Consider the following 12,284-nt stretch of genomic DNA (forward strand, 5'->3'; position numbering starts at 1 on the left):
ATGATGAACAGCATGTTTTTCAGAAAGAGCTGAAAAGAACTACATGAATTGATAAAGGGAACCAGGAGAACATTGTACATAATAACAGCAATATTGTGGAACGATCAAATGTGATTAGCCTTTGCTACTAACAGCAATACAATGATCCAGGTCAATTCTGAGGAAATTATGAAAAAGAATGTTACCCACCTCCAGAGAAAGAACTGGAGTCAGAATGCAGATCAAAGCATATTATTTTTCACTGAAGTTTATTTGGGTTTTTATTTTGGGATTTTGGCCTTATATGATCATTCTCTTACAAAATTGAACAATATGGAAATATGTTTTGCGTGATAATACATGTATAACTCAGAACAAATTATTTGCCAGCTCTGGGAGGGAAGAGGGGAGGGAGGGAGACAGTTTGGATCACATAACTTTGGAAAACTTACGTGGAAGTTTGTTATTACATGTAATTAGTAAAATATCTTTATAATAATAAAAAACCATTCCATTGTGGCTCATCTGTGCTTTCAATGAAATGTTCTACAAAGAGCTTCACTTCCTTTTTTCCTACCTTTCCCTTCAATACACACTTATCAATATATACATGTTGACATATAAACATCATGGCAATACATATATTTTAACACTGTATTGACGATACTTCTCATTTCTACTTGAAGTATGTGAGAGCACTTATCTTTACAAAGTGATATATAAATACCAGCTATTATTATTATTGTTATTATTTCTTCTCCAGCTAATAGGACCAGGTGGGCAGTCAGGAGCACCAAAAGAAAAGGAATTATACCTTAGAAATGTATCTTTGTGATTCACAACTGATTTTTGTAAACATGCAGACCTATACCAAAGTGACTCATCAATCAGGGCTCAGTTCAAATCTCATCCCTGATTGCTCCTGTTCAAAATGACCTCTTCCTCCTTGGAAATCTTGCAACATTTTGGTAACACTCACATGCCCTTTAGAGTGTAACCTTGGCTAAATTAATGAACCCTCTGGGGACCTCAGTTTTTCTATCTGTAAAATGAAGTTTGCACCTAGATCAGTCTCTAATTCCTTCTTGCTTTACCATTCAATGTTCTAAATTTCCTTCCTACTTGAGTATTTTGTAATTTAATATTCCATGATTCAAAGATTCCTTCCAACTCTAATAGGTTGTGGTCCCAACATGATGGTGCCAATATGATGGCACCAACATTTAATATCTGACTTTGGCTTAGCACATTCCATTTTTCTGTGTTCTTTCTCCCCCTCATTTTCTCTCTCTCTCTCTCTCTCTCTCTCTTTTATTCTCTCTCTCTTTCCTTCCTTTCTCTTTCCCTGATTTCTTTTATCCCAAACAACTTCTTCATTGAGCTTGGAGATGAGCCTTCATTAGTCAGGGATCTCATCCTTAGGAACCATAGCCAGATTAAAAACTCAGAGAAAATAATTTGACCAATCCCCTACTAGGAATTGACTGCTCTGTCACTGAAAAGGCATGAGAGCTTCCAGGCCTAGGATTTCTTTTGAGGATCCATGATGCTGTACAGGGGCGGGAGAGATGAGGGGTCAGGTGGATGTAGAGTTGAGTGACCAGTTGCTATTTTTCCCCCTCTCTTCACTGCTCTTGAACCTCCAGAAAAATGAAAGCTTTTCTACTAACCCCAACTTTAGCTAGTACATTTTGAGAGTGGCTCATGAACATATGTAAGGTCGTAGCTTTACAGTCTTTTAAAAATAAAATAAAACAGATTACTCAGTACCCTCTAGATGCCTATCTATTTTATTAATCTGACGGTCCACTGTTATGGAGGTCTTCAAAGTGCTCAGTGAATTTTCTGTTTGGATTGAGTCTGATTGGCATCGCGCAATCTTGAACCATCTCTTGTAAACCTCCTTAGATTTCTTCCGGAATCTTTTCCCCACAATCACATATACCAGAGGGTTCAGGAAGCTGTTGCTACAACCAACATATGTTCCTATCTGTGTAAACACATCTAAAGTTGTTTTAGTCTGACAGTCTGAAATAAAGTTCAGCCGATAGAAGGTGTCCATCAATGTGCTGACCTGGAAAGGGAGCCAGCAGATGACGAAGAACAGAAGGACCACCTGGACAAGGATGGTAGCCTTCTTCTCTCTCTGGATTGCCTTGAATTTCTGCATTTCATTGTTCTGAAGAACATGGATGATTTTCACAGTGCAGAAAGAGATGACACAGAGAGGCAGCACAAAGCCTACGATGTTCAGGAGAACATTGTTGAAGACTGCCCATTTAGATGACGGGTAGTTGAGGAAACAAATAGTGACGTTGTGGCCTTCCTCGTCATAGTTCGTTAGGGAACGGAAAATCAACATAGGGCAACTCATTATTATTGCAAAAAGCCATATGATGAAACTGTAGAATTTGGCATAGCAGGTACCTCGCATTCGGCCCATAGACATGGTTTTCACCAGAGCTAGGTATCGGTCAATACTCACCAACATCAAGAAGAAAATGCTGCTATACAAGTTCATGCACATAGTGGAGTTCACCACTTTACAGAGAACCAATCCAAAGGACCAGTCATAGTTGCTGGCAATGTTAATGGCCCAGAAAGGGAGACAAACACCTAAAATCAGGTCAGCTGCAGCTAAATTCCCCAGGTAAATTTCAGGCACTGTGCAACTACTTTTGTGCAAACAGAAAACACTGAGAACAAACAGGTTTTCGACTGTGATCATTACAAAGATGATCCAGAGGAATGGGGTCTGGATTGTGTTAAAGGAATCCCAAAATTCATCGGGAGAACACAAGCTGTTCTTAGTCTCATTGAATAATGATTCATTAATTCCAAGTGGAAGGTCTTCTTGTGTGCCATTGATCATTTTAGCACTGAAAGAAAGTGGGCAAATGATTATTACATTGAATAGTCATGATAAGTCAAAGAAAAAATCTATAGGTTCCTTCAAAATATTCCATGGGTCAGTGGGATAATTAGTTTATTTCAATACAACTCAATAGATCCAACCCCTCTTAATTGTAGTTCTTTCTATTATTTTCTTTTTATTCTGTATTTGTTTGTTGTCTCCCCTATTAGATTGTAAACCTTTTGAGGACAGAGTCTATTTTTTGCTTCTTTTTATATTCCCAGCATTAAGTACAATGTCTGTCTTGTAGTGGACACTTAACAAATGTTTATTGATTGGTAAAATGCCTATTGTGTACAGAATACCGTTAGATTCTAGAGTTGATGTAAAATTCATATTAAGTATTCCCTGAACTCCTGGATCCTACAGATTAACAAGGTGGCTAGACACAAACTGACAAATATAACATAAAATGGTATGGAGCAAGTATATTAGAAAAGAGTTGTAAAGTGAAGGGCTTTTTGAGATCCAAGGAGGGAGGAGAAGGAAGAGAAGTTTTTTATGAATGGGGTAGACCAGGATGGTTTGGTAGAGGATGAAGTATTTTAGTTGAGCTTTCAGGATGGATAGGAATTCAATAGGTGAAGGAGAAAGAAGTTATTCATTACTTAGGGACAGATGAACAAAGATGAAGGTGGGAAAGAAGAAGGCTTGCTTGGTACACGATCATCCACTCTGAATAGAGTAAAGAATACGTGGGGTGGGGGAGTGGATTCACATCAGTCTTGAAAGGGACTAAGGTAATAGCTCCTGCTAGGTGACACCTTCAAGGTCTGTGGAATATACCCTCGAATGTGAGGTAAAGAAGTTTAGAATTGTTATCTGTATGTAAATCTGTCTTGGCAAAGGGGAGATGATGACTGGCTTTTGGAAAAGTGATTTAAATTAGGTCAAGGGTATCATTTTGTACTCCCCCCCCCCTTCCCATGCTCAAGCCCAGAACTGAGGTGAGTTCTTAGAAGAAATAATATGATAGAGTAGAAAAATGTAGATTTGGAAATGAGAAAATTTGAGTTAGAATCCCCACTCTGTTACTTATTATGTGTGTGACCTAGCCTAAGTCATTAATCTCTTTGGATTTTAGTTGTTGAAAAAGGAAGGTTTTGGATTAGGTGATCTCTGAGGTTCTTTTTCGTTTTTAAGCTTAGGATCCTACAGTCTTTGTAAACAGGAGGGTGACCATCATTCAAACTTCATCACTACCCCACTACCAAGTTGGGGTCTACTTAGTGCCTGTGTTATAAGGGATGAATGATGGGGAAATGAGTTTTATGGAACAGGAGGAAGGGGATGCAGCTGATAAAATAATCTTAGGAGATGCTCCATTACAACCCACAAAGCATCCTGCCATTATTATAGATTTTTCCCCAAGAGAAAATATTGCTCTCTTAGGCTACATCTAACGTCTTTTGGGCGGGAACTTTAGTTAAGGAATTTCCTCTGCCTTGCCTGGAACTAAATTATCCTAGATATGGCATAGAAACCAAGAGGAAACCATAAAAAGCTTTATGCATAGAAATAACCAATGTGTAGACAGTGAGAATTCTCTCAGTAATGAGAGTTGGAGGAAATTCCGTGCAGAGTAACAGATACAACCTATTATCTTTTCTTTATGTGCTCAATGTAGCTTTCTTTCTGGGAAATACAGGTAAGCATGATAGCATGCCAGTCTATGGTACAGAAACAAAAGCCCTGCTCTGAAGGATTGTGCAATTGCTCCTGGGACCTTTTTCTTGAAAATGAAACACTCTTCAAAACTTAGGCAATATCTGGGCTCTGGGTTTTATTACCAGGTCAGGAATTAACTCATTCTATAATTATGAGCAACCCTTTCTGGGTTTCAGTTGTTTTCCATGTTAAATCAGAGGATTGAACACTGCTAGGTTTTGTCCTAATAAGAGGAAAACCTTCCTAATACACAAAGCTGTTCCAAAGTGCTTTATTTTATTTTTTTCAGAACAATTCTGTGAGGTAGATAATGCAATATCAGTATCTTCGATTTAAAGATGGGGACGAGTCCCAGAGAAGTTAAATGACTTGACTAAGGTCAAATAATTCATAAGTATGAGAGCTGAGATTTGAATTCAGGTTGTCTGACTCCATGTTCATCATTCTGGCCTTCTATTACTTTTCTGGGGTAAGAAGAAGAAAGAACAATAACTCACCATGTTGGGAAAAAATAATATAGCAGCACAGCAGTAATTGGCCAGACCTAGCTTGCTTTGGATAGGACTGACAACAAATTATCTGACTTTTTTTTCTTTTTCTCCATTTCTTCCCATTTCCCATGAATGAATGCCTCTGTGTCCCCCACAGGGGGACTTTGCTGTTGAATGGGTCAACAATTGGGTCCTGGGAATCCATCTTGGTATCTCTCCTTCTATCCTTGGGTACCTAATTTTAGTTCTACTTGATTCAGTTTCTGAGCCCTGGGAAAATCATTACAACTATCTACAATCTGGCAGTATTTCAGGTTTAGAAGCAGCATGGTGAAAAGAATACTTAATTAGAAATCCTACATTCTAGATATGGTTTTCTATGAAAGGTGTGACTTTGGTAAGTCCCTTCCCTTTCTTGGGTCTCAGTTTTCTCCTCTAATATGAAGAAGTAGGACTATATGATCTCTAAGCTATCATTCATTTTTATCTTTTTTCTATAACATTACCATGTTTTTCTGTTTCTCTCACCTCAAAGTTTATATAGAATTTCTTGGAATTCTGGATCATTTTGATAACTGTTTGTCAGATGTGACATTTCAGAAGAGCTCTATTGCACCTTAGCCAATGAAAACTAGAAAAGTCCAAGTGTAATTATAATGTAACTAAATAATTTTGTTTCTTTGTGAATGTGTGTGTGTGTGTATGTATACATATATGTGTGTGTATCTGCTGTAATTTTTAGTGTGGATCTTCTTTTCTTTATATTTGCCTCTTTGAATCTCAGTTTACTAATCTGTAAAGCTGGGATAATAAATACTTTAATTAGCCTTTTCAAAGGATTGTGAAGTGCTTTGTGAGCCTAGCAAATGTAGGAATATGAATTCTTATATTTTATTATTCTAAATTTTCCAATAATACTAACACTCAATATTCTAGTCTCTTTTTTCTCCCACAAGGTCACTTTCAGTATTCAAAAGTTTCCTTTATCATTGACATTTATTATCTAAGTGATTAATAACTATCCTATATATATATATATATATATATATATAATGAAGAAAAAGGAAGTCATAACGCTGATTTAGGAAATTAGAAATCTCCTAATGTATTTAGAGGGAAGAGGAAGGCAATGACACACATGACCAAAGAAATGTGGATGAATTAGAATGAGAAATGCCTGACTAGGAAAACAGGAAATGAAATGAGATATATTTAATTAGAGCATCCTCCTGAAATCATGAGGAAGGTTGAGGTAAAAATCTATAAGTTGTCACTAAGGACTTTTAGGAAAAAGGAAAAAAAAACATAAGAAACACAGTGTATTTCTATCAGGAAACTCTGGACCCTAAAAACATCATGGATTTATACCAAAGTTTAGCCTAGTTTTTCTAAGTACAAAACACTGCAGTCAAACATGAATATCAATATAGAGCCTTTTCTGCCAAATGAATATAAAAATCCACAATTTTGTTAAATTTAGGGACCTTCACCAAAATTGCCACAAACTTGGGAACATTAAGTATCTGATAGTCATAAAGTTGTGAAGCCCTCCATGAACAAAGATCTATTTATATAGAGCTGTATCTTTATATATATATATATATATACATATATATATATATATACAAATATGTGTGAGTTGAAAAATTATAAAATAAGAACTATTTGTTTCATGGGTTGCTATGTCCAAAGAAGGGCTCTTGGTGATGAATTTTTGTGCTTAGAAAAGCTAAGTTAAGCTTTGGAAAGCAAACCCTGAAAATATCACTATGAAAAAAATGGGGGGGGCATCTTTTACATTCAAATAAAGATTTTAACATTTATTTTTTATTCTCAGTAGTGTATTTTGTTTTGTATATTATATAATACATATAAATATATGTCCATAGATAAATATACACACACACTTACTAAGAGTGGGACCAAAGCCTGTACTCAAGTTTTTATAAGCCAGATTGGTGGAAAAAATGGGGAGAAGGGGATGGAGGCAGAAACTGGGGCTTATGTTTGGACCAGTATGGAATTTCTGGGGCTCAATTAGTGCCAATTCCTGAGTCAGATATTCTTGCGTCAGAATGGCCACTTATAATCATATTAGTTGTAAGGTTAGTATGACTAATAGATTTACAAATCTGTTCTTGGACTTTCCCCCTCATTTTAGAAAACAAAATACTAGAAGCAACATTCACTTACTTTTTATTTAATCAGAATCTTGTCCAGGACATACTTTTAAAGTATTCGTTTATTTTATCACATAAACAGTAGAAAATGAATCTTGCCAGTACAAAATAGAACTTGGGACTCAGATTTTTAGAAGTCTGGTACATAAAATCAGGTTAGGGGTTTCTGTGTATATTCAGTTAATAATAGAATATACACATGCATATATATTATATACCTATATCCTTAAGGTTTTCAATGGGTTTTATAAATATAATCCTGGGGGAAGCTGGGTGGCTCAGTGGATTGAGAGTCAGGCCCAGAAATGGGAGGTCCTGGGTTCAAATCTGGTCTCAGACACTTCCTAGCTGTGTGACCCTGGGCAAGTCACTTAACCCCCATTGCCTAGCCTTTACCACTCTTCTGCCTTTCAAGACAGAAGGTAAGGGTTTAAAAAAATAAATATAATACCATTTTATACTTATGATAACCATGAGAGGTAGATGCTATTATTTTCCTGATTTAGAGTTGAGGAACTGAGGCAGACTTGCCTATGGCCATTCAACTAGTAAGACTAGTAAGTATCTAAGGCTGGATTTGAATTTAGATCTTTCTGATTCTAAATGCATTACTCTACCCACCACATCATCTAGCATCCTCTAATCTGAAGTGCTAGTCTTAACAATGAGAGATATTCAGTTTCTCAAGGATAAGGGACACATTTTCTGTATTGAATGAGTTTGCCTACCCTACAGTATAATCAAGAAACATATTGCAGAAGGTCTTTTCAAGAAAAAAAGTCCCCTCTCCACCAAATAGTCACTATGTGGGATAGCATAAGTGTTTAGAGTTAGAAAATCTGCCTTTGAGTTTTAGCTTTGTACTTCCTAACAAGTCACTCCCCTTCTCTGGACATTCTTCATTTGTAAAATGGAGGAATTTTGGAAATCAGTAGGGTTGTGTATAGTTAGAAATTCTTGAACCCCTAAAACTACATTACCCAAAATTCCTTTTTGTGTTACCTAGAATCCTTTTCCCTTTTCCAGCATCCTCAAGTTTATGTGATTGTATTTAAGTTTGCTGTGACTCCTCCCATGCCCTTTCTTCTCTGGCGACCTGGATGTAGGTAGTTTTTTTTTTTTACTTTAGTTATTATTAATAAAACTTTTAAAATAAAATACCTAATTATTGAATATTAATTTTAAAACCCACAGTTGGATTAGAAGATAATCAATCAGGTCCCATCTTGCTTTGAATCTTCCTATTTGAGCTTTAGTCTTCATTGGCAAGATAACACTTGCCCTCTTTGTCTTTGGCATGGTTGTGGTAAAGAATGAGTGAGGCACTATTTGGGTAAACAGCAAATATTGGTAGGCTATAATGGGTGATAAAAACCAACCATCACATCAAGGAAAGGAAATCGTGGTCATCAGACAAAAGGAGTATTTTCTCCTTTGCCCGAGGAAAAGACTGCTATAAGTGATATTTGAATGGAAGACCTTTGTTTAAGGAAGTTTCCATTCCTGCACATTAAAATAATTCCCCTGGAAAGTAATGTTTAACACAGAATATATGTATTTGGGAACATCTACCTTTGGGAAGTTTTGTGGAAAGTTTTGGAAATATTGAGGGTAGAGAGCTAAGAAAGTTCATGAATAAATATTAAGAATTAATTGACAACATGCTATTTTCATATCCTGTGTCCTGAATGATTGGGGCAGAGATGAAAAGTGTTTAGACTCAGACATTTGTGTGTGTGTGTGTGTGTGTGTGTGTGTGTGTGTGTGTGTGTCCCTTTCTGTTAGGTAATTTGACCCAAAACATTCTTTTCCCTTTGGCCCTTTTATATTTTGAAGGATGGTTGATTTATCCAGAACTTAGGAACTTAATACGCTTGTATAAATCTGTTGTTTTTCATATGTGCTCAAGTCACATGTTGAAGATTATGTCTATTTTGAGACTTTCCTTTATAGAAAAATTGCTGATGACCTGGAGCCTGTGTAGAAGAAGGTGCCAGTATAGTGAATAGAGCTTGGAATTAGCAGGACCCAAATCCAAACCAAGCTTTAGATACTAACTAGCTGTGTTACACTGGGCAAGTCACTGCTGTTTGCCTCAGTTTCCATATGTAAAATGGGAATAATAATGGCTCCTACCTCTCAGGGTTTTTGTGAGGATCAAATCAATAGTTGTAAAGTACTTATCACAGGGCTCCATATAAAATATTAGCTATTATTATTATCATTTTTATATATTTATATATTTTATTATTTATATTATTATATAATTTATTTTTATATTTATTATTTTTAGCTATTATATTGCTTCCTCCCATTTTTACTATTTTTGATATTGACCACCTGTGTTTAAAATCTAAGGTGACTCTTTACTCTCAATTCCATCAATTTGTTACTTGTTGATTCCATCTCTGCACTGCGTCTCACCTCAGTTCCCCACTCTCTATCCTACTGCCAACAGTGTAGCAGGCAGATTAGCATCTGGGAAGTATGACTGATGCATTGATATTGTATCCTGTAGATTCATTTACCAGACACATTGTATGGAAAGGGACAGTCCAAAGGACTATCACAGGACGGGCAAATTCCTAGGCTGGGCCTTGACTGCCACGATGCCCTGGCTCAGAGTACATTCATTTGCAAAGCACGGGTTGGATTAATGTCCACCTCTTTGATCTTGTCATTGTCAGTTCAACCAATGTTAAGACCTATGCCATGTTAAGTATGCGTTGATCTCCTCCCAATCCACATTTCTAAAACCTCCAATAAATTCTGGGGAACAAGCGCGAATTCCGTCTCTCTCTCTTCGCCTCCTCTTTTCTTACATCTCTTGCTTCACTGTATCTCTTTCCTAGCTACGCTGCCGCCCCCATGCTTCATATTACCATAGGAGGCATTAAGGAGTTGTGACTCCCCATATATTTTCTTATTCTTCATATTTCTCATTAAATCTCAGTGGGAAATATTACTGGAGTTCATGCCAACTTCCCATGTGTTTTAACCTGCTATCTTTGAGTCTGTGTTATTCTCCCATTTCCTTAGTCTCCCTTCTCCTCCTCAGGTTACCGGTTATATCAGGTATATTATATCAGGTTATCGGTTTCTTATGGGTTATTTTTACCCATAGGTAAAAATCATATAGGACTCCGTGGAGGGTCTCTATAAACAGCTGTTATTGCTGCCTACCTGAACCATTTCAGTACTGAACCTTGTCCCTACCAGTCATACCTCTAACAGAAGAATCTTTTGTATCATCAATATGGTCCTGTCATTCCTCTGTTTAGAAATTTTTGGTGGCTCTCTATTGCCTACGCAATAAAGATCAAATACTTTTGCCTGGCATTAGGGATTTTCCATTATATTTTTATCCTACCTGACAAGCCTTATCTTATGGCAGCAGTTTTGAAGGCATGATCAGGGATGCATGATAGAATGGGATCTTCTACATTCTTAAAAAAATTATGGAGGACCTCTCAAAGAATTTTCATTTATGTGGATTTTATCTATTGATAGTGATTACGCTAGAAACAAAAATATATTAGTATTATTATGAAAATATTTTTGGTCACAAACTTTTTATATATTTATATATTTTATTATTTATATTATTATATAATTTATTTTTATATTTATTATTTTTAGCTATTATATTGCTTCCTCCCATTTTTACTATTTTTGATATTGACCACCTGTGTTTAAAATCTAAGGTGACTCTTTACTCTCAATTCCATCAATTTGTTACTTACATGTCTCAAGGGGTCTCAAGGGGTCTCAAGGATGCCTGGGGTCTCCAGATCACAGATGGAGAAATTCCATTTTATGCTGTTCTCTTATACAACTTCACACTTGCATCTGCCTGTGAGATCATCCTTTGTTCTCCCATCTTCATATTTTCCCTTATGTCTAGAATGTCCTCTTGGCTTGTTTGAATTTTTATTTTTCCCTGAAAAATGGTCTCCTCCATGTAATCTTCTCTACTGGGTACCCACTTTTACCTTACCCCACTGGTGAGCTCTTTCTATAACTTCCATTTTGGGGAAGGGCTCCAACTTATTCGTCTTCATTTTTATGATCACATCACCATACCCATCTTTTTTAGCTCCCTTTTTTATGCTATTTTCCTTCATTAGACTATACACTTCTCAAGGGCAGAGACTATTTTTCTTTTTGCTTACATTCTTTTCTTTTAAAACTCAGTTTCTGTTTTAAAATCAACACTGTGTATTGGTTCCAAGGCAGAAAAGTGGAAAGCATAAGGCAGTGGGGGTTAAGGTACTTGCCCAGGGTCACAAGACTAGGAAGTATCCAAGTTCTGATTTGAATCCAGAACCTCCCATCTCAAGGTCTGGCTCTCAACCCACTAAACCATTTAGCTTCCCCCTTTATTTGCATTTTAAACCCATCATTTAGCACAGTGGCTGGCATATAATAAATGCTTAATAAATGCTTATTGGATGACTGGGTTGAACCTCAAGTAGACAATTTTACAACACTAGAAGCATTTTATCTGAGTAACCATGGCCAAGTCATTTAACCTTTGGTTGCTTTAGTATCTTCAGCTGTAAAATGGGGATAATAATTGCACCTACATCATGGGATTGTTGCGAGGATTGAATGAGATAATATTTGTGAATCACTTAGCATACTGGCATGTAGTAAGTACTATACAAGTGCTTATTCCCTCTCTTCTCCATTTATCATGCTGTATTGAGTATCATAGTTACCTATGCTGTATCATCCACCTGTCAGATTATAAACTCCATCTAGGTCAGTTACTGTCTTATTTATGCTTCAAGTCTTTCTCTAGCACCTAAGACAGTTCTCTGTACACAGTAGGTATTTAATAAATTTTTGCCAAGTGAAAATGTTAAACCTGGGTATGGGATGACTTTGTAGAGAGGGAGCAGGACATCATTGTTGTTTTCAATAGCTGCATAGAAGAGGATTTGGACTTGTTCTGTTTGGTTCCAGAGGGCAGAATTATAACCAATGTGTAGAAATTTTACAAGGAGGCAGATTTTTGGTTCAAAAATAAGGAAGATCTTTCTGTCTGAC

The 12,284-nt window shown here is 36.5% G+C and overlaps 1 protein-coding gene across 1 annotated transcript in view; it reads right to left on the minus strand.

Moving 5' to 3' along the window:
• Positions 1-231: 231 nt before the first annotated feature.
• Positions 232-12,284, minus strand: part of BDKRB2 (bradykinin receptor B2) — a 42,435-nt gene continuing 30,382 nt past the window's right edge. Inside the window, exon 3 of the mRNA XM_001375350.4 lies at positions 232-2,858. Coding sequence (XP_001375387.3) covers positions 1,739-2,858 — 1,120 coding nt within the window. The 3' untranslated portion in view covers positions 232-1,738. The remainder of the gene's footprint in view (positions 2,859-12,284) is intronic.

The sequence above is a fragment of the Monodelphis domestica genome, chromosome 1 (assembly GCF_027887165.1).
Source record: "Monodelphis domestica isolate mMonDom1 chromosome 1, mMonDom1.pri, whole genome shotgun sequence".
NCBI classification, from domain to species: Eukaryota; Metazoa; Chordata; class Mammalia; order Didelphimorphia; family Didelphidae; genus Monodelphis; species Monodelphis domestica.